The sequence below is a fragment of the Heteronotia binoei genome, chromosome 6 (assembly GCF_032191835.1).
Source record: "Heteronotia binoei isolate CCM8104 ecotype False Entrance Well chromosome 6, APGP_CSIRO_Hbin_v1, whole genome shotgun sequence".
NCBI classification, from domain to species: domain Eukaryota; kingdom Metazoa; phylum Chordata; class Lepidosauria; order Squamata; family Gekkonidae; genus Heteronotia; species Heteronotia binoei.
The window spans coordinates 37,905,782-37,931,533 of record NC_083228.1 but is presented as its reverse complement, the minus strand read 5'-3'; the positions used below and the strand labels follow the sequence as shown (position 1 = coordinate 37,931,533).

Here is a 25,752-nt window from a genome sequence, read left to right as displayed (position 1 = left end):
ATTCAACATTGTATTTGAGCTTTTGCAGTTATGGAGGCCAGGATGTTTAAAAATGGACAATGCACCTGGCTATGTTTCTATAGCATTTGCAGATTTTTGTCAATTGTGGGGAACAAAATTAACTCATGGTATTCCTTTCAATTCAACAGGTCAAGCTATTGTGGAGAGAGCTCATTTGATCTTTAAATCGCTATTGTATTGCCAGACGGAGGGGAAAGGGATTCCAACGGCAGATGTTCCCACAGTCATGGCTAAAGTGCTTTATGCTTTAAATTTGTGTTTATTCCCCATAACAGGGTCTCATATTCCTGTTGAGCTTTATTTTAGGTCAGAAGAACAACTGCCTAGATCACTTGTCACCTATCAGAAGTTTCCTTATCCTGAATGGAAAGGTCCTGTCCTCCTGATCACCTGAGGAAGAGAATATATTGCAGTGGCATTAAAGAAAGCACTTCTATGGATTCCCCCAACGTGGCAGGGTGTTCTATGGATCCCTGCTCGATGTGTCAAACCATGGCGTAGAGAATTTGAATTGTTTTTGTAATCTCAATGTTAAGAGTAACAGTTGGGGTGGAAAATGTAATTCTGAAATGAAAGACAAACGTGGAAACAACTGAAAATTATAGTTATGGTTTGAAATATGGTATATTTTTGTTTGTAAACATAGTGCTTATAAGGTTTTGTTTTCTTATTAGAGAAGCAAATGTACTCTAATTGCTCTTAGTCCTTATGACATGTATACTGTTAAGCATTCTGATATTATGGTATCATGTAATCCTCACTCACACACATATATGTATAAGCAAGCACTGAATAAGTTACAGATAGTATTATTGGATATTATAAGTTTTTATTCTTACTATGATTTTTGTTAGTAATGATTTGATATTGTTAACCATTTCTAAAGATATAGAATTATTTACTAATGCTTTAAAATAGCTATTGCTGCTTTGCTGATTGAAATGAATTTTGTAATGAATACTGTTTTTTAGAATTGTCTTGGTTTAGATTTTTTATTTTTATAGAATGAGGTTTTATATCTTTTTTAAATCAATCTTGTTGTTTTTATAAGTGAATCAAGGGTTATAGAGGAAGCCATGGTTAAAATATGATCCTGGTTTCCAAATTGGGAGTAGTTGGGAAATTTTGTAATGGCAGTGATTATGATATTCATATTATTAATAGCTTGTTTTATATTCAATGTATTCCTTCATTAATCAATGTATTTAGGTTATGTAGTTAATGTTTTTCTTTAGTTTTAATAGTTGATAAAATAAATAAAAACAGAGGAGATGTGGGGATTCATTCAGTTTAAGTACATAGAAGTGTGTTGGAATGCAGGCTTGAGGAACAGAAAGAGATAAGAACTTGGACGGGATGTTTTGCAGCCTAGTTTGATTTATGTCTCAAAGAAACTTGCTGGTGTTTTTATTGTACGCATGTGTGAGCTACTGTCTCTGGGCAGAATACACAGGGTAATTAATTGGCTGGTATAGGTGGCATGTTATTAAGTCATGAAAGATATAAAAGGCAGCCCTCGGTATAGGGAGGGGTCTTTTTGTCTTTTTGTCTTTTTGTCTTCTTTTGTAGCGTCTTTTGTCTTTTGTAGGGCTTTTTGTAGGAACTAAGAATGTACCAAGAAGATAATAAAGAGTTTTTGAGTTATGAAGAAGCTTCTGACTGATTTGCGCAACACTAGATAACTTTTTCCAGGCGCCTCCTTGTGTGCATGTGTGTGTTTTTCTTTTGGTGTAAATCTTTCTCTTATCACCAGTGCGTGGGCTGGATCTGCGCACTTGGTCCCAGCTTCTGAATTACGACAGTGTTGTGCTTTGGACCCCGCAGTTATAGAAAGGGCTAGATATAAGGCCAACAAGGAAATTAAAAAGCTGCTGGAAAGGGGTTTGGGCCACTTTTTGCCCCATTTGGATATTTTGGTAAGATGTCCTGGCCTCTACAGAGGGGATGGGGTCCATCTCTCAGAAAAGGGTAATATGCTTTTCCTGAGAGATTTGTAGCAAGGGTTGCGGGTGGCTTTGGGCCTCCTGGTGGGCGCTAAGCCCTAAGTAGAGACTTGGCCTTAGTAGTGGCAGGTTTTTGGGGTTTAGGACACTATGCGGCTAGGGGAGGACTGCGAAGCATCCCCCTTTTGGGGAATTTGGGGTCTGGCATGAACAACATGGGGTTTGAAGACCCGGGTTTGGAGATTGCAGACTGTCCAGGAGGCTCGGCTAGAGGGTGCCTTTCTGGCGAGACGTGCGTCTGGGTTTGGGGCCCTCTGGTGCGTGCCTCCCTGCTGGGCCTGCCTGGAGGGAGCTGAGTCGCTCAGCTCTGGCTGGGGGGCTGGGTCTCTCGCCCGTTAATGGCAGGGGAGTGGTCGTGGTGACCCCTAGCCCTGGCCAGGCCGCTGGTGGGGTACCCTTGCTGTTTATGCTGTTAGTTAATAAAGTGGCCCAATTTTATTCCAATGCATTGTGTCTGACTCTTTATTCCGACCTTGGGGGGCAAAGAAGAAATCTGAGTAATTAAAACACTTTCTCCAGCAGTTTGAACACAAGGAGGATTTGTACAAGGAGGATACTTCTTTTGTTTTGTGTGACCAGCATACTTCCTGGTCTATGAAAGCAACACATCTACTTTCAAGGAAGAAAGAAGAATAGACCATGGTGATCCACAGAAAAGCGCTGACCTTGATCTTGATATATCTTGAAAGCGAAGAAGGGTCAGCCCTGGTTAGTATTTGGAGAGCAGACCTCCAAAGGAGTGCAGTGACCTTACACAGAGACAGGAAATGGCAAACCACCTCTGAAGACCTCTTGTCTTGAAAATCCTACAGGGTCACCGTACGTTTGCTGGGACTTGACAGCACTTTCTACCACTGGTCCACAGAAAATGCCACATATATGAAGATTTACAAATAAAATAAGTACAAATTCTAAATGGTTTAGATAACACCTTTGTTTGGGAAGTAACTATCTTTGGAGGTATTTAAGGGAAGTCGAAAGAGAACATAGCTAATGTAAAACAGTCTTCAAAGGATAGTATTTTTGACCTCAAGAGGGCCCTGTCAAGCTTGTATGCTTTTTTTATCTGCCAAGTTGCAGCCACTACAAGGCAGGAGATGTTCAGAGGTGATTTGCCATTACTATCTGCACATGCACTATTGGATTACATTTTCAAGCCGGAAAGAACTGATAAGGGGTTTTCACCCCATGAGCTGGACTTGGAACTCTTGGGTGGATTGTAGAGCCCCACCCTCTTGGCTACAAGCCCCAAGGGAGCCCCCTTGCTTTTTAGAATTTTCTTTATTTGGTTTTTAAACCACACTCCACTGTGCACAGGATTCAGGGCAGTGTACATCATATCATGTAAGAAAAAGCCCCCTACTTTTCATACACAGGGACATCATGATCACCAGTATGGTTGCCAGGGTGCCTGGAGTTTTGACTCGCACACATCTGCTGTAAGAAGTGGACTTTGCCCACTGTTTCTAAGGCTTATGTGGATACTATAAGCCTCAGCTTTGCAGCAGCATTCTACATCTCTGGATGGGTGTTAGCCAGAACTACAGACGAGCTTCCAGCTGCTCCTTATGTGCCCAGTATTGACCATTGCAGTGGAAGAAGCCACGCCGCCATGAACTGTACAGGCAAACAGTTTCCAGCCTGTTTCCATGAACCAAAGGCTAACACCACCAGAATCCATCTTGTTTTCCTGACTCCATATCCAACAGCTGCTTCAACTTCTGCATAAGGCAATCAAGCTTATCTTAGGCGTGGATCCTGCCAGACCGCCTACACCTTTGTCTAATGGAACTCAAGACAAAGACTGGTACCAAGAAGACTGAACAAGAGGAAGACCATCTTCAGCGAGCCAAGTTCCTTTGTGTAAACCGGTGTTACCTTAGGTAGCAATTTGGCCATCTATTGTCAACTTTTTAGATAAGTTCAATAATAATAATAATAAATTTTTATTTATACCCCGCCCTCCCCGCCGAAGCAGGCTCAGGGCGGCTTACAGGACATGGTGGGTCACACCATGATGTAACAATAAATACAACATAACCATTAAAATACATTTCCTAAAAACAGCTATTAGATTAAAATTTAAAATTTAAATTACAGTATAAATTAATGGTGCTACATTCTTAATATACATGTAAACATGGCTTATTGATGCGATGGTTCCATCTTAAAATGCCGGCTGGAAAAGGATGGTTTTGCAAGCCCTACGGAACTGATTAAGGTCCTGCAGGGCCTGCACCTCCTCTGGCAGCTGGTTCCACCATTGGGGTGCTGTTATCGAGAGGCCCGCTCCATTGTTACTTTCAGTTTGGCCTCCTTTGGCCCAGGGATTTTCAGTAGATTTTGTGAACTAGATCTCAGTGCCCTCTGGGGAACATATAGAGAGAGACGGTCCCTAAGGTAGGCAGGTCCTCAGCCATATAGGGCTTTAAAGGTAATAACCAGCACCTTGTAATGGACTCGGTATACAATTGGCAGCCAGTGCAGCTCGCGCAGCCTAGGCCGCACATGTTCCCACCTAGGTAGACCCACTAGCAATAGTCTTAAGCACACCTCCACCCAGTAATTTCCCCCATTCTTCTCCCCAACTGTCATTTTGGAGCCTCACCCTGGTCCATTGCAATCTGAAAGTTCAACTAGGTACCCCTAGACCAAGCTTGTTCATTGGTCAGACATGGGCACCCAATTAGGTGCCACCAATTAACTTGCTATTGGCTACTGCAGAAGTCCAGCCCTTATGGTCACTGCAGAGCCTCCTCTTTTTCCACCCCTGTACCTCCCATCCCCTGAGGGTCTAAGATAGTCTATTTAACCCCTGACCCAACTCCACTCATGTGTGCATCTAGCAGTACCCCAGTTCTGCTGTCTAGATCCATCCTCGATTCTGGTCACAGTTGAAGGTCCCATTTTCCCCTTCCTCTTTTGTCACCATTGGAGCCTTCCTTGAAGACTATGATAGGTAAATATCACCCTGTTTGTCTACCCATGTGTTGTCTCTCTCTCTCTCTCTATTTTTCTTAGGACTGTATGTATGATTTTATGAGTATTTTATCTTGTGTGTAAGCCTATATTTTTCTGGAATAAATTTTAATTGTTTTAGAGTCCCTAATCTTTTAAGCATTAATTTATGGAAGTGGAATCTTGTATACATAGGTAAAAGATCCTACTAAGCTAGGTGCCCACCTGACAATTCCCCATCCTCGGGGCATTTTGGCTTACAATCAATAAAATATATATTTATGAATCAATCATAAATCAAATTAAAACCATTAAAACAGTAATAAAACTATTTCAGAATGGGATTTTAAGGACACTGAATAACTGCTGTGAGTGTGTGCATAGAGACCAAGGGTGCCCTCCTTCCCACTTCTATTTACAGACAGGCTAAGAAGCAGCAAAACAGCAAGGTGAAGTCATTTGAAGAATGAAGTCATTTGAAGAAGATGATATTGGATTTATACCTCACCCTCAGAATCTCAGAGTGGCTTACAATCTCCTTTACCTTCCTCCCCCACAACAGACATCCTGTGAGGTAGGTGGGGCAGAGACCTTTCAAGGACAGCTCTGCCAGAGCTATGGCTGACCTAAGGCAATTCAAGCAGCTGCAAGTGGAGGAGTAGGGAAACAAACCCGGTTCTCCCAGATGAGTCCACACACTTAACCACTGCACCAAACTGAAAACCAGCCTTGCATTTCTGAGCCATTTCCTTGCATTTTTATTAGCCATTAGCCTACTTCTCAGAGTCGAAAACGACTGGTGCTTGCACAGGGGACTACCTTTACCTTTTAGTCTGCTTTAACTGAGCCTCCTGTTGACCAAAGCACAGTAATCATCCAGGAATTACTGGAATCCTCCAGGCCTTCTAAGAACCAAAGCCTGCCTCCTTGTCTCTGAAACCAGTGTAACTTCCTGACTGGCTCGAGATAGCGGAGGCTCAGTTTATCACCCATGAAAGTCAGTTGTTTGTTTCAAAGAGAACAAACATCCCAAGGCATGCCCTAGGAGAACATAGTTACTAAAGTGCAGATAAGACCAGAAGGAGGATCTACACTGTCCTATCCATCAGGAACACTTGCAACCAATGTTTCCTCTAAGCTGCAGAGTCTTGTAAGCAAAAATTCTACTTTGTGAGCTACTGGCATTAAAGTTGTGAGCTACTGTATAAATTAGTGTGCTCTGGGGTCATCCTTCCTGAGCTAAGACAAAAATGTGTAATCTGAAGGCTAAAAATCTGTGAGCTAGCTCACACTACCACAGCTTAGAGGGAACACTGCCTGCAACATGAACAGAATGTTTAACTACATGTTGAGGATGATGTCTTATGGCACCGTAGGACTGTTGGTTTGAATATAGTATAAGGAAAGGAAAGGTCCCCTGTGCAAGCACCAGTCGTCTGGAGTGACGTTGCTTTCACGACGTTTTCATGGCAGACTTTTTTACAAGGTGGTATGCCATTGCCTTCCCCAGTCCCCATGGCACAGAGTGGTAAAGCAGCAGTACTGCAGTACTGTGGTCTGAACTCTCTGCTCACGACCTGAGTTCGATTCCAGTGCAAGCTGTTTTCAGGCAGCCGGCCAAAGGTTGATTCAGCCTTCCATCCTTCTGAGGCTGGTAAGATGAGTACCCAGCTTGCTGGGGGGAAAGTGTAAAATAGTATAAGAGGGAGCCCCAAAATCAGCAATCAGCCTCTTCTCATCCTGAGGAGATTCTGCTGGCCAGACCATCTAATCCCAGGCTTCATAGTTGTGCTGTCAGGTATATCTTCTCTCTCTCTCTCTTTCTGTAGGAGTCTGTTGCTTTGTTCTCTTGTCTTTGGGGATGCTATGTAGGTTTTGTTAACTGCTTGTTATCTGTCTGTTGATGAGTAAATTATACTTGAATTCAGTACTTGCTTCTGTGAATCTTTGGGTGATCGGGGTTGTGGGAGCTCTCCCAATATTGCATGGCTCTGCTTCTCTCCAAAGCAGGCCTGATTCTCCCCTTTTAGACAGGCGCAGCTGTGTAACTTGATGTGAATGTGAATTCTTCTTGAGAGCTTGACAGCTCAACTGTTAATCTGTAGAACTAATTGCTGCAGGCCACCCCTCTAAGGTGGACAGAACACTTGAAATCCATTTTATACTTAGGTGCTAGAAAGGATTCCTCCATGCCTCTGAACATTTTTCTCATTGCAGTATTTCTCCTGGGAATCAGATTATTTCCTGTTCCCAACTTTCTTTGCCTGCTGCCCGCAGCCCAGGCTTTGACATTAGTGAGAGCATAACTCAAGTTCCCCATGTCATGTGCCTATGATGCTATGTGGCTTCCTGTCATCTGGTTGCAGCTTAGCAGATCCCAGGCTGTTACCGGGGGCAGGGGTGAAGACAGGTTGAAGACTACTAAAAAGGAAAAGGTAGTCCCCTGTGCAAGCACCAGTCGTTTCCGACTCTGGGGTGATGTCAAATCACAATGTTTTCACAGCAGACTTTTTTTACCAGGTGGTTTGCCATTGCCTTCCCCAGTCATCTGCACTCCACTCCCCGCCCCCCCCCCCCCAGCAAGCTGGGTACTCATTTTACCGACATCGGAAGGATGGAAGGCTGACTCAACCTTGAGCTGGCTACCTGAAACCAGCTTCTGCCAGGATCAAACTCAGGTCGTGAGCAGAGAACTTGGACTGCAGTACTGCAGCTTTACCACTCTGCACTACGGGGCTCCTACGGAAGACTACTAGTAAGAGATATAATTGAGTTTTTCTTGTTTGTGCTGTGTGTGAAATGCCATCAGGTCACATTCAACTTCCAAAGAGCCTGTAAAGCTTTGAAGGCAAGAGATGTTCAGAGGTTTGCCTCTGTGTGGCAACCCTGGACTTTCTTGGTGGTCTCCCATTCAAGTACTACCCAGAGCAAACCCTGTTTAGCTTCTGAGATCTGATGAGACTAGGCTAGCCAGGGCCATCCAGGAAAGGGCTGTATTTAGAATATATGTAAAAACAAGGTTCCAAATGTCTGGCCAGCCACCAGGCCTTATATATTTTTGCTGCTGAATGTGCTTGCTGTGAGAGTTGCAGCTCTATGATCAAATTAATTAGACATTCAATTAAATTCTAAGTTATTTTTAGAATTGCTACATACACTATACTTTAGAAGGCAGCACAGGACAGATTGCTGTAGGTACAGAGATCACAGAACATGGAAAGGACTTTTACCCATTTATCATGGGAAGGAGTGTTTCTGACAATTGATGCTTCCTGTAGCAACAGGGGAGTGACTACTGCCAAAAACAAAACAAGAATAACTAAACGCCCAGAGTTTTTCCTAAGATGAACTAGAAATTTCCATTTTACAATTTGGCAATTTTCTGGATGCTTCTGTGTATGCCTTGTATCCCCCAAGGCCCAATTCTATGAGCCCCAAAAGAAGGTGCCCCTATCCATTATTTCCTATGGAAGGAAGGCATTGAAAAGGTGCCGTCCCTTTAAATGTGATGGCCAGAACTCCCTTTGGAGTTCAATTATGTTTGTCACAGCCTTGATCTTGGCTCCACCCCAAAGTCTCCTGGCTCCACCCCCAAAGTCCCCAGATATTTCTTGAATTGGACTTGGCAACCCTACTGTTTATTAATCTAAACTGTAAAGACAAAGTATTTGTGGTAGCTAACAAAAATGATTTATTATTAAATAATTTGGTAATAATAGAGATGGATTAAATTAGATAAAATACAAGGCAATGAACAGGAGCTGGCAACAAAACAGCAAAAATCCCCAACTGTTTTATCTTTTTTACTTCCTGTTACACTAGACCAAGGGTGACCAAACTGTTGCTTGGGAGCCACATATTGTTCTTTCACATACATTGTGCTGCTCTTGAAGCCCCTACCCAGCATGGAGAATGCATTTGAAGTTGATTTCTTTCCACCTCTCCCTCCATCTATTTGCCTTCCTTGTGGCTCTCAGATGTTTGTGTCTTGCAGCTCTCAAACATCTGATGTTTATGCTATATGGCTCTTACATGAAGCGAGTCTGGCCACCCCTGTGCTAGGCTAAAGCCACAATCACCCCCCTCTCTGGATGAGGGACTACTGCCAGCAGCAGTTTCCCTCCAGCTGTGCCTCCAAGAGTGAATTCCTTCCCTCCTGCTGCAAGGCCGTTTATGCTTTTTGCCCAGGTGCCACCTCCTCATCAGCGATCCGTTTAAGTCTTCCCTCCCTTTCCCAGTTACAAGACCCAGAGGCTGCCTGTGAACTGTAAGCCCACAACTTAATACACTTGAGGCTTTCTGGGACCTGCAAGCTTCAATCTGCCTTGGGGCGAGGCCTAGACCCATGACCATGACCGCCTGTCAGTTAATTTTGGTGCCTCCCTCCCCTTGCTTTAATATACCAAGCCCTGGGGGCAAACCATTGCCCTGCATCAGAAGTGGCCAAACTTGCTTAATGTAAGAGCCACATAGAATAAAGGTCAAATGTTTGAGAGCCGCAAGACATGAACATCAGGTGTTTGAGAGCCCCAAGACTGGAAGGAAGACAAGCAGGCAGACAAGCAAATACATGGGGGAAGGAGAGATGGAAAGAAAACAACTTTAACTTAAAATGCATTCTTCAAGCAGCAAGCTGGTTTGCCTAGATTTGGAGAAGTAATTTAAAGAGAGAAATGCCTTTTCCAAGTCAGTCAACAGGGCGGTGAGGGCTTTGAGAGCCACACAAAATGTATGAAAGAGGCACAGTTTGGCCACCCCTGCCCTACATTATCTCTATGGCAAGTCAAGCGCAGGATCAGCAGCAGGCTAGCCTCACCCAGCTAGTGCAAGGAAAAGAGGAAGCGGGAACTTCTGCAGCGGAAAACGTCAACTCCGCCCCCGCTCTCCTCAACTGCCTGTGAGGACTGAGCCAGCAGGAAGGGGGTCGGGGGAACAAGCTTGTCCTTGAGCTCTGATTGGAGAAGACGCATAGCCTGAGGAGACTGGGCGAGGCCTCGGTTGGTTGCGCCGCATGTTCTTTTATAGAGAGGCTCGGGGTGGAGTAATAAGAGCTTGGCCGGCTGACCGCTCTTCCTGATTTCGCCGCTGTCTTCAGGACCCGGTGAGTGGATTTCGGGAGGAAAGACGCCTGGCTCGGAGGGAGGGGAAAACGCTCGGGAAGCTCCTGGTTCCCTTGGGCCTGCAGCCTTCTGAGTCCTGACTAGGGTTCGTTTGCAGTAAACGCGTGGGAGAGAAAGCTGTAGCCCTTGGAAATGAAGCGTGGATAGGGTCGGGCCACGCTGAAATCCCACGGAAAGAGGAATTGGTTTCTGGCGGCTTCCACCCGTGCAGGCAGCAGTGCTGAAAAGCCGCCTTTGGCAGAGTTCTCCTGGCATTGCTTTTCGTTTCTTTGGAGGGGGAGGCCTATTCGAAAGGTCTTGCAAAGTGTGTGTGTGGATGGTGATAGCTTTGCAAGTTCAAGGTCATCTGCGGCGAGGGTGTGTGTGTGTGGAGTAGAGATGAATTGATAGCAAATAGGAAGGCACCTGGGGAGGGGGGACCCCCCCCCCCAGTCAATCTGTCTTTAATGCCGTAGTTGGTCCTCTCCTTCCCACTCACTACGGTAGGGTTTTTTTGCTCCTTTAATTTCTGCCTGGCATTATGGCAGTAACATCTTGTTCTTTTCGACATTCCTTTTTGTAACCTGTTCTTTGTCCAGTTGAAAGGAGATAAGGACATCCTACTAAAGAAGCTGGGATGCTTTTGTCTCTCCACCCCTTTTCTGGAAAGTATCCTGTAGGTCAGTTTTGTCTAACCCCCGCGTGTAATGACATATTAGAAACCCTATACGTTTTCTCCCATTCCTTCAGTGAGACTGACAAACCTAGATCATCTATTTTAACTCCCCCCCCCCCAACCTACATACATTTTGCCAAAAGCCCTTCAGAGTGACTGCCCAGCCAGTATCAACACAAAAGATCTTTTATTTTAAGGCTAGGGATTCCATTGTTTGTTCTAAGTATTCCATTGAGTAAAGTGAGGCTTGCAGCCTAATTCTATTCAGATTTACATGGAACTAAATGACTGGAAATTTCCAGAAGTAACTCCTGGTTGTTACAGGGCAAGGTAATATTTCTCAGTTAATAGAAAAGTAAATGTGCATGCTGTTTTGCTGATAAAGACCACAACAGTTTTGCCAGCCTTCAAGCCTTGATTTCTACAGTAAAAGGCACAAAGAGGGGCAGGGCTTCCACATTCTGGATCAGTTGTAGTTTCTGGGTTGTCTCCAAGGGCAGCCCCATGTAGAGCATGTTGCAGTAATCCAACTGTAGGTTTACAGAAGCATGGATCAGTGTGGCCAGATTGGCTGAGTCTAGGTAATGAGAGAGCTGGTGAATCAGATGCAGCTGACAAGGTGGTCCTGGCCACCATGCCAGCCTGCTTTTCAAACAGCAAGGCAGGGGCCAGGAGAACTCCCAAACTCTTAACATCCTCTGAAAAAAAGCCAGTGTCACTATCTAGGACAAGTGGGTTGAATATCGGCTTAACTGACCAGCGTTATCTCTGTCTTGTCTGCATTCAGATTGTTCTGCCTTAGCCACCTGACCACTGCCTCAAAGCACCAGTTCAGAACAAGATTGTAAATCCACAGTGGCATTTGTAACAGGCGTGTATTCTCCTCTGTAATCTTTAGCAGAAAATAAACCCTCTTTAAAAACAATATTTTACAGCGAGAACTTCGCTTGCTTGCTTGTTTGAAGCATTTTGAACTTTAAAGACAGCTGTGTTTCGCAAATAAGTATCATAACTTCTGGCTAGGAATGCTCACATTAGCCTGTGAGTTGGGAAGTGCTGCAGCCTTCAAAACAGAGTTGACTCTTTCTTGCCAATGAAACCTGTGGCCCTTGAGGCAGGATAAAAGCCTTAATCTGATTGACTGTCTCACTGTTATTATACAATAATAACTGTTATTATACAAGTTTATTTGACAGTACTTAGCTACCCATGAGTGCAATAATAAATTCCAATCTACATAATTTTCCTTGCAATTTGCTGCTACAGTTAAAGCCTTCCCTCCTCTGCATCTACCATCCTCGTTATCTTTTCTCGTTCCTGTTTAATACCTTTATATAGCCCTGTCCTTGAACCAGGGCTCCGAGCATAATAGATAATAGAATAAAATAAAGGGATTTCCACAGGACTTTCTGTATTTTCAGTGTTTCACCAGTGAGGCAGGTTCTGCCAGGAAGGAGGAGCAAAAAAAGGTCATCGGTGCTTTCGTAGAGGCAAGCATTTATGACTGATGTGTGCCTTCTTTAAAGCAGGGCTCTGTACGTTTAAAGTGCCTTATCTGCTGCTGTTTCTAAGGAGCGCATTTTGGTTTTAACTGCACATTCTCACTGCTTGTGTGTGTTGGCTTTGTGGTAAATTATTAATTTTCCCTCCTGAGGAAGCAATCTTGTATTTTTGTGCTGAGAGATTACTTTTGTTTTTATACAGACCAACAATGTGGCTTTTCATAATTGTGTCAGGCTTGGCTCAAAGCTTCATAAATTCAGAAGCATTTGTGAAAAGAAGTCATGTGGATCCAGAAGTAGCCATGAACATTGTAAGTCTCTACCCTTATGTTATTTATATTCTCTACTAGGCATCTCCAACTATTGTTATTGCTGAGTACTGCTCTGAGGCATCTTTGGTGTGCAAACTGCTGCATCAGAAGTGTGAAAAATTCCCATTTCTCCCTCACACTCATTTTTTGTGTCTGTCTATATCCATTGTACCTTCCCTCTGCTGATCATGAGGGTGAGACAGGGAGAATGCATCTCTGTTGCCTGGACAATCGGGTGGGCGGTCACTGTTCTCCATAGCTTCCTGTTTGTTTCTTGGAACTGATCAAAAGCAGTATTGTGACCTGTGATTTGTGAATATTTCTTCGATAAACTACCAACTGCGATGTGTACTGCTGTTTCTAAACCAGGGACACAGGGTCTTAGAGAAGGCCAGTTACAAATAAGGAGCATATTCAGAATTTTTGGGATTTTAAGCAGTCTTTCCCACTTGAAGTGGATTCTGATCCCAGTTTAGGAGTTCAGTACTTTTTATCCTGCCCAAGGATGAAACAGCATCCTCTGTCAGCCATTTAAAATAATGTGCAGCAAACTGGAATGCCTCCTCTCACCAAAATGGGAACAGAACAACTTTTCCATCTGTGTGCTTATGTGTGAGGAACTGTAGTAGCACATTCTCCTGAAAGTGCCTATTGAACACAAATGCAAACTGTGACTTTTTTGAGCAGCTGCCTACATATATACTAAAACTGCCTGTTTTGGAGTACTGTTTTTGTGTCTAATTTTTTTGTTGAAGAGCAGTTAGCAAAAATGTGTTCCATACTAGCCTGCAAACAAGGCTAGTTTTTGCTTTGAGGGGTTTTTTTTTTTAAAAGAAGAGGGGGCGTCATTAACTTCCATACAAATTTACTGGAATATAAAGTTATTGTTTTTAAGATAGGGGTGTCTGCACAGAAAGGCAAGGGGGTTTACCTTCCATTAGCTGAGTCCTTCAGGCAATGGCAAATCACCCCGTAAAAAGTCTGCCATGAAAACTGCCGTGAAAGCAACGTCACCCCAGAGTCGGAAATGACTGGTGTTTGCACAGGGGACCTTTCCTTTCCTTCCGGCTGAAAGCAATGCCAGATGAATTCCCTTGATGCTTTGTAGCTGAGCAGGAAGGAGAGAGGCCAGCCTTTCTGGTGGCAAGGAGACTAAGAGCAGTCTCACACATGGTGAGGCCTTCCCCAGACAGGGTGGATGGAAAGGAAGGAGGAAAGAAAGTGGACCTGTGCTGTACTGAGCAGAGTGGAAGCGAGGGAAGAAAGCTCAAGGACTACAGTCATGGGGGAGGGAAGCAAGGGGAAGAGCGCTCTGCTTCATACCATGGGGTAGCACGAAGACAGTCAACAACCCCACCAAGTGGCAAGGCTGGCAGCAGCTGCTACATACAGTTGAACTGAAGAGATGGCCACTTAGTTCATTAGCCAGCAGAGGGATTGCTGTAGCTGTTGCACGGTGCTCCTTTTCTCAAGGCTGTGCTGTGAATTGCAAGGGGTGAGAAGTGGAGATTGCTGTAGCTGGTGGGGCTTGCAGGTGAGGAAGGAGCTGGAATGGAAAGCTAGAGGCTGATGTGGGGAAGACATGTTCTGGTTGGCTGGCTGACTTCTCTTGAGGGATTATTTTAAATTGAGGGCCACAGGCTTTTTTGGGGGGAGGGGGTTGTATTCAAAGTTAAGAAGCCATGTTGAATCAGGCCAGCGGCCCATCTAGTCCAACACTTTGTCACACAGTGGTCCAAAAAAACCCCAGGTGCCATCAGGAGGTCCGCTAGTAGGGCCAGAACACTAGAAGCACTTCCACTGTTGCCCCACCTCTAAGCACCTAGAATACAGAGCATCACTTGCTCCAGAAAGAGAGTTCCATCTATTGTTATTGCTGAATACTGTTCTGTGGCATCTTTCAAATTGCTGCATCAGGAGTGTGAAAAATTGTAGGCAGCTAATAGCCACTAATGAACCTCTGCTCCATATGTTTATCCAATCCCGTCTTGAAGCGGTCTGTGCTTGTAGCTGCCACTTTCTGTGGCAGTGAATTCCATGTGTTAATCACTCTTTGGGTGAAGAAGTACTTCATTTTATCTGTTCTAACCTGACTGCTCAGCAATTTCATTGAGTACCCACGAGTTCTTGTATTGTGAGAAAGGCAGAAAAGTGCTTCTTTCTCTGCCTTCTCTATCCCATGCATAATCTTGTAAACCTCTTATCATGTCACCCCTCAGTCGTTCTTTTCCTTTGGAGTAAATACTATGCTTGGTGGGTGGTAGTGGATTTAAAGTTAACTTGTTCTGTCTTACAGGTCCCCTTATGGGTGCTGGTCTTATGATCTAATCTTCTTCCCCTTTGTGTCCCAGTCAATTCATAGTTCAGAACTTTCTTTACAAAAATATTCTGGTCACAAGATTAGTTTCGACACCTTTATCCCACTTCTTTTTTTCTTCTTGTGGCCTTATTTGCCTTGATATGACCATTGGATTCTCACAAGAATGTGCTCTGACTAACCAGAAGTTTCTCTTTTAGAATATTTTAAGAATGCTGTAAACTGCATGTGATTGTGGGGAGTTCCATGATTGGAGCCCCTAATGTGTGTTCCAGCCCTAAAATTCATTCACAGGGTTTGGGCCATGAGACTACATTATGACTTCCTTCAATATCTTTCTCTTCTCTTCTTCCTGCATTAAAAACAGCATGTGTTTGTGGGTGGGTGGGGAGTATGTAGATTTTGAATCAGGGAAAGAGCATGGGCAGAGAGTTAAATCCCTTTATCTTATTTAGATTCAAAAAACATACTGTGAGTTCCGGTCACAGAATTCCAGAGTTAAGCCTTGTTTGTCCAGTGTTAAGTCCTTAGTTATGCTGAATTATGTATGCAGGCATTCAAAACTCAATTGATACTCCTCAAATCATTTGAGTTTGTCTTTGATAAGTATACTCTGGTAAAATGTAGATCTTATGGCAAATTGAGTAACTTTGCAGATTCCAGTTAGATGGTAATTGTTGCAGTAAAGCCGAATGGCCTCAGATGTACAGCTCTGTGTTGGTTTAAATAAAATATACTTAGATTCCTGAACTGATTGCCACAATGGCTTTTTAACTTTGTTTACAGTTAGCAAAGGAGTGATTGCCTTGAAAAGAACAAGAATGTTGCTGTCTCTTGTCTTTTCTGCTGGTTCAGCCCATTTTTCAGCAATGGGAATACTTCCCTGCTGGCTTCCATGGGAAGAGAAAAACAGTCCTTGTAAACATTCTGCATTCACTTTTTAACTGTTTCATCTGAAAAATGCTTGTGCTCTTCCTTCTCCAGAGTGAAATTATTTCCTTTAGAGGATATCCCAGTGAGGAATATGAAATAGAGACGGAGGATGGGTATATCCTCAATGTTAATCGAATACCTCATGGGAAAGGAGGCCGGTGGAGCAAAGGTAATTGTGTTTTATGTGTGTGAAACATTTTAATACCGTAGAGCAGGGGTGGCCAATGGTAGCTCTCCAGATGTTTTTGCCTACAACTCCCATCAGCCCCAGCCATTGGCCATACTGGCTGCGGCCGATGGTAGTTGTAGGCAAAAACATCTGGAGAGGTACTGTTGGCCACCCCTGCCGTAGAGAATAAGCTTTTTAGAAAAGTGGCTTATCTTTTGCTTGGCATATGTCAAGAGTGGCTAAGGAAAACATATGCAATTTGTTTGATCCTGATACACACAAAGGATATATTAAGGAATTCATTTTTCCTCTCCCACAAAATGGATTGTCTCTCCAAAGATCTTGATAGAGAAAGGAAAGTCTTGGATATTGTAATGTAACATTTTTTTTATCCTAGTGTTGGGTCAGTCCCTTCCTAATTTGGAAGTAATACACTTGATAGTCATGCTGTTCTCATACAAATATACTGTTCAGATGTGTTTCTGTTTGATACCAGTCATGTATTGTATCACTCCATCTTGGGTCTTCCTGTTTTCCTACTGCCTTCAATATTTCCTAGCATTATTGTCTTTTCTAGAGATTCTTGTCTTATTATAATATGACCAAAACAGAATAGCATCAGTTTGGTATTTTAGCTTCTAGGAAGAGTTCAGGCTTGATTTGAAGCCATTTATTTGTCTTTTTGGCACTCCACAGTATCCATGAAACTCTCCTCCAAAACTTCGTACTGCATATGTGTTTGGTCTCCTAATCAGTAGGTGACATCCCTTTGGAACAAGTAATGCTTGCTCTCAGATCTCAAGGTCGCCTTTAGAGTGCTTGTCTCGTCTTGGCACATTTAACGATGCTTCTTGCAGAGATAAACCATTAAGCAAAGCTTTGAATTCATATTTGTAATGTAGAAGGTTCCAAGGCATGCAGTCAGAGAGATGCAAGTAAGTGAATGGGTGCTGGTGTTTTAATTCCCATACTTGCAAATCGATGAAGAGCTGCAAAATTCCAAATATAAATTGCAATTTAAATGTTCCTTTACTTAGATTTCTGAAGTCCAAAGTGATTCATTTCAGACCAAAAGCTGCCACTTGTGAAAGCTCCTCCTATTAAACTGTTGGCTGTACCTGCTGCACTCCTTATGCCTGTAGGTGATGAGGCAATGCTCCCTCTAGGCTGTGGAATCTTGTGAGCAAAAAATCTACTTCATGAGCTACTGGCATTAAAGTTGTGAGCTATTGCATAAATTAGTTTGCTCTGGGGCCATTTTTCCTGAGCCAAGACAAAAATGTGTGAGCTGGAGACTAGCTCACACTAACTCAGTTTAGAGGGAACACTGGTCACCTGTTCTAGAATAAAGAGTTCTGATGGATTGTGAGTTGGCAACAGAATGTGAACAATGTTAATATGCTTTCCTTTCAGATTCTAGGCCAGTGGTTTTCCTGCAGCACGGATTCCTCGCAGATAGCAGTAATTGGGTGACCAATTTCGACTACAACAGTCTGGGATTTATGCTGGCTGATGCTGGCTATGATGTTTGGTTAGGAAACAGCAGAGGTAATACTTGGTCTCAAAAGCACAGAAACTATACAGTGAAGCAAGAAGAATTCTGGGCATTCAGGTACAGTGATAATCTTGGTGATAATTTGTTATGTGCTCCAGTTGAGTTCTTCCTGTTGCCTACCTGTAGGAAAATTGCATGCTCGTAGCAAGTATGTATGTCATTGATGAAATCATTAGATTATATGATCTTAAACTGAGTGTGGTTAAAGTAGGCAGTGATTGGAGATAGTCAAGGGGGTGATGCACAGTTCAGGCAAGACAGGCTCGCTAAGCTCATGCTTGCACCACACACACCCCCTCCCCAGACTGAGTTTTTTTTACCTGATTGTTTGATGTGAATCCGTCCACATATATTTAATGTAGTGCTGCTACTGTTCCTTTTCAGTTTTGATGAAATGGCTAAATATGACCTTCCAGCTTCAATAAACTTCATCCTGAACAAAACTGGACAGGAGCATGTATATTATGTTGGCCATTCACAAGGCACCACAATGGGTAGGTGAACAAGTCTTTTGGCAGTTCTAATAGCTACAAATTCTTTTGTACATTTCCTGCTGCAGGTCACTTCCTGGACATAACTTGGGCTATAGTAGGGTAATTATGCATAAAGTCACTGTGTCAGCTCAGCAATAGTCAATAACCAGGCCTCTCATTTGGTTCAGATAAGGGGGTTTATTCAATAGACGGAAGCAGTAGTATAACTCTGCGTGTCAGATCTGGGAACTGACAAGTTACCCAGATCGTTATACCCTTTCCCCAAACCGTTACTTCCTGCTGAAGCAAGTTCACATGCTGGTTTGAATTGCACCCCCCCACCCCCCCGCCAATAGTTGCATGTCACCGTTCAGGTGCTAGATAGTCTCTACAGAGACACCGAAGTTACCTTGGTTTCTCAGGCCTCCCCCATAAAGCTGAGAGATTGTGTATGCTTTACAAACAGTACCAGGCAAGCCAAAGCAATAGCTTCCCTCCTCCTACTTGCACAGGTCAGCTTAACCCAAACATAAGCCAGAGAAAAAGCAAAAGAAAGTTTATGACAAGAATGTAAAAAGAGAGTTCATGACAAGGGATCTTGACACGCTGGATATAATGAAGATTCATTTGGTTGTCTGAGAATTGTTGTGTGGGCTTTGTTTGTAAATGCTTCTGGTTTAAGAAACTGAATCAAGATGAAGCATATTAAGAGTGCAGTCTTGTGCAGTTACTCCTGTCTAAGCCCATTGATGTTGGAGGATGTAGGCTGCTGGAGTAAGTTTACATAGGGCTTCACTGTAAATTGACTTAGGACCTATATTTGGGTTGTTTATAAATGCCATAAACAGTACTGTCCTGTTATCTGCTATAACTAATTGTAAGAATGCATAAAAAGGTTCTATATGATGCAGAATAGTTCTGAGAAACTTGTTTGTGTCCCCTCCCTGTGTGTGATCAGCTCCTGCTGCTTTCTCCTGTTTTCTTGCCAGAGCCAAAAAAACAGAGATGCTGTTAAACACTTGATGGGTTGCAATACAGGATTTGTTGGTCAAAGGTTATACGAGACAGAAGGAAAAGAACAGTGAAAAGTGTTAACAGTTGCTCCTGGCAGGTGCCAAATATGCTAATCAAGTCACTACAGGTTACATTGCTGAGAAAGAATACAGTCTTAAACATTTTAAGTTTCTTTTGACTTTTATGCCGTTACATCCCTAAAATGGAGATTTTCATAAATTCAGATAGTGATTGAATCTGCAATATAGTGTCCTCATTTTGTTTGTGATAAAAAGGAGGAGAAAATATTCAACTTGGACTATGTTGCTTATTTAATACCTAATTTAATAACTGCTGCTTAATAACCATTTATTAGAATTTTCATTCATAAATGCACTGTGCTGGCTTGCTGTTGTTTGTGATAGAAGTTGGGGAAAACGTTCATCTTGCAGAAGGTTGTGTTGCTTATTAAATAACTGTTTCTCTGCTCTCTCCCCCCCACTCATCTTCCCAGGTTTTATTGCATTTTCCATGATGCCACAGCTTGCTAAGAAGATCAAAATGTTCTTCGCATTGGCACCGGTAACCACAGTAAAGTTTTCAAGCAGCCCTATGGTCAAACTTGGAAAGTTTCCTGATTTTCTACTCAAAGTATGTATTTTGGATAAGAGGTTTGCTTTGAGGTGTGCTGTGTAAATAACACTGGATGTAGCTGAGGAGTAGGGAATGAGTTCCTCACTTATTCTGCATACACTTGAAGAAAAGACTAAACACACATCTCAACAAAAGCATGAAACAACTGCTGGCTATTAAAGGAAGTACGTTAAAAGCCTCATAACTATTTGTACTGCTCTTAAACATCTTCTAGTGTTGTGCTCAGCAGGGTTACACCCTTCTGTGTCCATTGAACTCAATAAGCATAGAAGGGTGTATCTCAACTTAGGATCTCTCTGTATGCTGTCCAAGTCAGCTAGTCTTGCAATATGTTAACAAGGTATTGAGAAACTCTGTTTTACTTGCCCTTGTGTGCTGCCAGGAGGTTAAACAGTACTGTGGTAAATCACAGCTACAAGTAACTGCGGCATTGCAGAACTAGTCAAAGGGATAATTATGGTCACTTTTAAGAGGCTTGATAAGTATTAAAAAACCCACTGTTGTAAAGAGAGGGGGCTAAGCCAGCAGGCTGAAAAATAATGTGGGAATAGTCATGTTGCTGATTGAACTTATGTGTACAAAGTCCAATAAGGCTTATGTAGTGCGCTTATGTAATAGGCCTTATTACATCTGGTTTTTATTTAGGTCTCATGACAGGCTTCATGTCCCTGTATATTATGCCCTGACAGTTTTGGTAGCTTTTCATTTAATGGTAATAGGCTTTCATTGCTGTCTTCCTTCTCTGGTACCTCCCCTATTTGACAGGTTATGGTTATGGTCCGAAATCAGTACATATTTATTGACTGAAAATATTTGTACGCCTGTCTTTCTCCTGAGCATCTCATGATGATTGTTGAATGTAAATGGTAGGAGCAGAAATCCTGCCCTTTTACAGATGGTTCTATGAGTATGTGAGACTGTCAGATGTGAGATCTCAAATATTACTCAGTGAAGGGCTTGAGACAGGCACATCACAGGGGGAGGTCCTCCCTCTCCATATGCTGTGCTGTGACTGCTTTGCTCTTTGGACAAGGGCTTAATAAAGATTCCTTTCGTAGGGTCTTCCGGTTTGGATTTCATGGAGAATTGACGAGCTTTCCAGTGGGGAGCTCACCAGACCCTCTATTCTGGACAGAGAAGGTGTTTTAATACCTGTTGTCTACATCATCTAAGCAAGATGTTGGTCAAGATATGCTTAAAGTTCCCAGGGGGGGGTTCTTTTTGGCTTTGAAGAGAAGACCGCTTCCAAGTCTATAGAGGGTATCTAGGGTTGTTAAATCGACATAAATTCAACGTGTGCCAAGCTTCTTAAGGGCTAATTAATCATGGATGAGAAACAGACCAGTGTGTTTGATGTCGGGACTTCAAAGGTAAAGAGATTTTTATCTGTTGCTCCGGGACTAAATTGGAATATATTTGGAAGGCAAACAAAGGTTTAGACACATAAACAACTTGTAATAATAAAGAAGGAGGAGGAGGGGGAAATCTTGGACTGAGTTAAACAGATATAAGGCTTTAAAAAAGGCAAAAGCTGATATTGTTTGGAATTTTTGTGGTCACTCGCCCCGAGAGTGGAAGAACTGCAGATCAACAAGTCATTACAGAAAATGACGTCTGGGAACATCATGAGACTTCACAACCATAGATAATGAGACTTTGTGGCAAGTCTGGGCAGAAGAGGCCATCAAGGGAAGGGAAAACTATAGGTTTTTTTAAGCCCCTCTAGGACTAAACCATAGAGGAACATCGAGCACCATTTTGGGAAATTATAACTTTTTAAAAATTAATATCTGGACCCAGGGGCATAGGAGGACGGCGATTTTGGGCTTTTCTGAAAGGGCATGCCCTAATCTATAAGACTAGACCATTTAAAAAGATCTTGGTGACTTCAATTGTAAAGCATATATTTATAATGGGAAGGCAGTAATGTCAGCCCAAAAACCATTACAGACAAGAGCCAAGACACTAGAAGAGGGCAAAAGGCTGATAAAAAAGAACAGATGGATGCCATGGAAGCTAGATTGTCTAAACTGACTAAAGATTCTATAAGTGATTGTAAGAAGGAATTAAAAAAAGATACAGAAGTTCTCAGTAAAGAGTTTAAATCAGTATCCAAAAAATCCAAGAGGTGGAAGAGAAAGTGAAAGACCATGATGAAAGAATTAATACAGTGGATTCCACTATTTAAAAATTGCAGGACAAAGCAGTACTGCAGGACTGCAAATCAATGGAAAATCAGTTACGTTTGAGAGGTGTGCCTGAAAAGGATGGTGATTTAAGGAAATACATAATAAGGATTATTGCTGAATATGTTGGAGATGATCCTGAGGAGACTAATTATTTTTATGACTACATTTACAGGGTCAATTCAGAATATGCAAGGAAAAATAAACTACCAAGAGATGTGGTAGTGAGATGTGTAACAAGAGACTTGGTGGGAAGGATTCTAAGTAAACAGTATGAAGGCAAGCTGATTGTGGAAGGCAGTGATGTTAGAATTATGAAAGAATTACCAAGGAAAGTCTTAAGTGACAGAAGATTATATAAAAAACTGACTGAGCAATTGAGAGAGAGTCAAATGAGATATAGATGGATTCTCCCAGAAGGATTGGTTTTTGAATACAAGGGGAAGAGGTTTACCATTACAAGCACTCAGGAGATGGGGAAGTTTTTGGTGGAGAATAAAGAATTTGGAGGTTCAGATTAAAATAGAAAACCATGATGGATTACAAATTATTATCTTGGAATGTAAATGGACTTAATTCACCACAAAAAAGAAAGGCAACTTTTCATGGGATTGGGAAGCAAAAATGTAACATAATTTGTCTACAAGAAGTACATATTCAACTATTGGATTACAAATATTTGTGGAATAAGCAATTTTGTATGGAATTTTTTTCATTGGCTAAGGAGAAAAAAAGAGGTGTGGTTTTTTATGTAAAACAGGAATTGGAATCAAAATTGATTTTTAAGGACGATGATGGTAGATATATTGCAGTGCAAGTGATGATGAACCACAAGAAGACTTTGCTATTGGGACTGTAGGCTCCTAATGGAGCAAAAGATTCTTTTTTAAAGGACATTATGCAGCAACTTGATCAAGAGACATATGAGCAAATCATGTTAATGGGAGACTTTAATGGTACAGTTAAAAATATTGTGGACAGATCTGGGAAGAAACATAATGAAGATAAACTACCAAAGTCTTTTTTTTGAATTAGCCAAGCAAGAAAATCTTGTAGACATTTGGAGGGAGAAAAATCCTACAGTTAGAGACTATACCTTTTTCTCAGCTCGACATAACTCTTTCTCAAGGATTGGTATGTTATAGAGTACAAAAAAAATGGGACTTAAAACAAAAAAAATAGAGATTCTTCCGAAAATAAGAGCAGATCCAATAATGTGGTCTGCAAAACCTACCAAAAAGACTTTAAGATGGCGAATAAATGAAGATTTACTGCAGAAAGATGGGGTAGTAGAATCTCTGTAAAAAAGAGACTAAAGCCTTTTTCCAAGTAAATGAAAATGAAGACGTTCAATATCAAACAGTGTGGGATGCTTATAAAGCGGTGATGAGAGGTATTTTAATCACATTGAATGGAGAGCCAGTTTGGTGTAGTGGTTAAGTGTGCGGACTCTTATCTGGGAGAACCGGGTTTGATTCCCCACTCCTCCACTTGCACCTGCTGAGATGGCCTTGGGTCAGCCATAGCTCTGGCAGAGGTTGTCCTTGAAAGGGCAGCTGCTGTGAGAGCCCTCTCCAGCCCCACCCACCTCACAGGGTGTCTGTTGTGGGGGAGGAAGGTAAAGGAGATTGTGAGCCGCTCTGAGACTCTTCGGAGTGGAGGGCGGGATAGAAATCCAATATCTTCTTCTTCTTCTTCTTCTGAATAATAAAGATAGAAAAGCTAAAGAGAAACAAATGACAGACATACAGATGGAGATTAAGAAGGAGAGAGAGCTTATAAAGAGACCGGGGAAAAAGAAGATTTTAAAAGAAATTGGAATTCTACAGGACCAACTAAGACACTTGTTAAATAAAGTAGAATGGAACTTAAAAAGGCTTCAACAGAAATCTTTTGCGAGTACAAATAAAGCTGGAAAATACTTGGCCTGGCAAGTGAAAAGAAAAAGGGAAAATAAAATTGTTAATAAAATTAGTTTGGGCAACAAATAAATTGTTGACCAGGAAGGAATCAAAAGAGAGTTTTATAAGTATTATGCAAATTTGTATAAAAGTCATGTGGGGGAAAAAGAGAAAATAGATGCCTATTTACAGGAAATTAATGTTAACCCCCTAACGGACAATATGAAAAAGATCTAAACGACCCAATTGGTAAGGAAGTAATTGAAGCGGCAATTAACTCAAGCTAGGGAAGGCTCCGGGTCCTGACGGTTTTACAGCAAGATATTATAAAGTTCTTAAATAAACTCTACTTCCAAAACTTCAGAAATTGATGAACATTATAAGAATAGATGGGAAGATACCTAATACTTGGAAGGAAGCAGTAATCTCGTTGAAAGCAAAAGAAGACAGTGATGTGACTAATGTAAAAAATTATAGACCAATTTCATTGCTAAATAATGACTACAAAATATATGCTAGAATTTTAGCGGAACGCCTGAAGCAGCATTTGAATAGTTTTGTTAACTATTTGTTAAAGAGGAACAAGCAGGGTTTCTCCCCAGAAGGCAATTAAGAGAAAATATCAAAACAGTTTATTCAGATGGCACAATGGGAATATTTGTGGAAGAACTCTATGAAAATATCGACATGTAATAACATAAAAGAAAATTGTTACAAAATGTTGTATAGATGGTATATAACACCAAAAAAACTGTCGAAAACAAATAATCAGATCTCTGATCGATGTTGGAAATGTAAAAAACATGAAGGGTTTTTCTACCATATGTGGTGGGCTTGTGAAAGGGCTGTACAATATTGGCAAATGATCCAGCAAGAAATGTCAAAGATTTTGGGATACAAAGCGGAGAAAGCACAGAAATCTATTTGTTGGGATTACAAATAGAAAATTTTCCGAAGCAAGACAGAACATTACTTTGCTACATGCTTTCAGCTGCACGGGCATTGTATGCTCAGTTGTGGAAGCAAAATAAAATTCCAGAAAAATGGGACTGGGTTATGAAAACTATGCACTGGAGTGAAATGGACAAATTAACAAGAACACTAAAGGAACTTGATATGGAAAAATTTAATGGCGAAAGTTTCAGAACTATGTGGAAGAACATTGGAGAGTGAAAGGACACTTGGTGATATTTGATAATGGATAACTTGTTTAGCAGCTATTTTTAATTTACTGAGACAAGAATGATAGTTAAAATGAGAGTATGAGAAAATATTTTGTTCTTAAGCGATGATAATAAGATAGATAATATGACTTAATTTAGTAATATATTGGATCATTAATCGAATGAGGTAATAACCATAAAGAAGTATAAGTTCCTTTTTTCTTTTTAAACAGTTTTTTTTAAATGTTAAATTACCTTTCTTGCTTTTATATTGTAAGTAACACTGGGGAAGTCTTGAAAGGGAGGAGGGGAGGAGGAAAATGTGATGCAACATATTGACTTTTATTTGAGAGAAGTAAATGAAATAGTGATATAATATGTTGTAGAATAATAAAAATTGTTTTTACACACACACACACAAAAATTCCTTCCATAGGCAAGTGAGAACAATGACTCCTCGATCCAGAGGTTTTTCAGTAATGGTCCTTTCATGGTGGAGTGGCCTTCTTGACATTCTAATATTGGTCTTTTGGAGACTATTGAGATGGACTTTTTTGTGATCTTTGATCTGATGCTCTGGCTTGCTGGATTTCTGTGCTTTATTGTGATACTGTTACAATACAGATCTTTGATGTTTACATTAACACGGTACTACACAGGGAAAGGTGGATCAAAATGCCTTAAATGTTCCCTTATTTATCGCCTGCATTGGTTGTTGCCCAGATTCCTACTTTCCGAGCTCAAGAGCTGCACACGCATTATTAGCATTAAAGAGTTTAGGAAAATTGTCTTCATTAGAGTGAAACTTTTTTCTGGGAAAATAACTGTATAAAGTTGC

At 41.7% G+C, this 25,752-nt stretch overlaps 1 protein-coding gene across 3 annotated transcripts in view; it reads left to right on the top strand.

Moving 5' to 3' along the window:
* Positions 1-25,752, top strand: part of LIPA (lipase A, lysosomal acid type) — a 118,499-nt gene that overhangs the window by 84,331 nt on the left and 8,416 nt on the right. For 2 of the 3 annotated variants that reach the window (XM_060241295.1, XM_060241296.1), the window contains exons 2-6: positions 12,462-12,570; positions 15,872-15,989; positions 17,403-17,601; positions 17,929-18,038; positions 19,525-19,661. In XM_060241295.1, coding sequence (XP_060097278.1) covers positions 12,469-12,570; positions 15,872-15,989; positions 17,403-17,601; positions 17,929-18,038; positions 19,525-19,661 — 666 coding nt within the window. In that variant the 5' untranslated portion in view covers positions 12,462-12,468. Of the gene's footprint in view, positions 1-10,035; positions 10,084-12,461; positions 12,571-15,871; positions 15,990-17,402; positions 17,602-17,928; positions 18,039-19,524; positions 19,662-25,752 lie in introns of those variants that run through there. The other variant, XM_060241297.1, reaches the window with a different exon arrangement.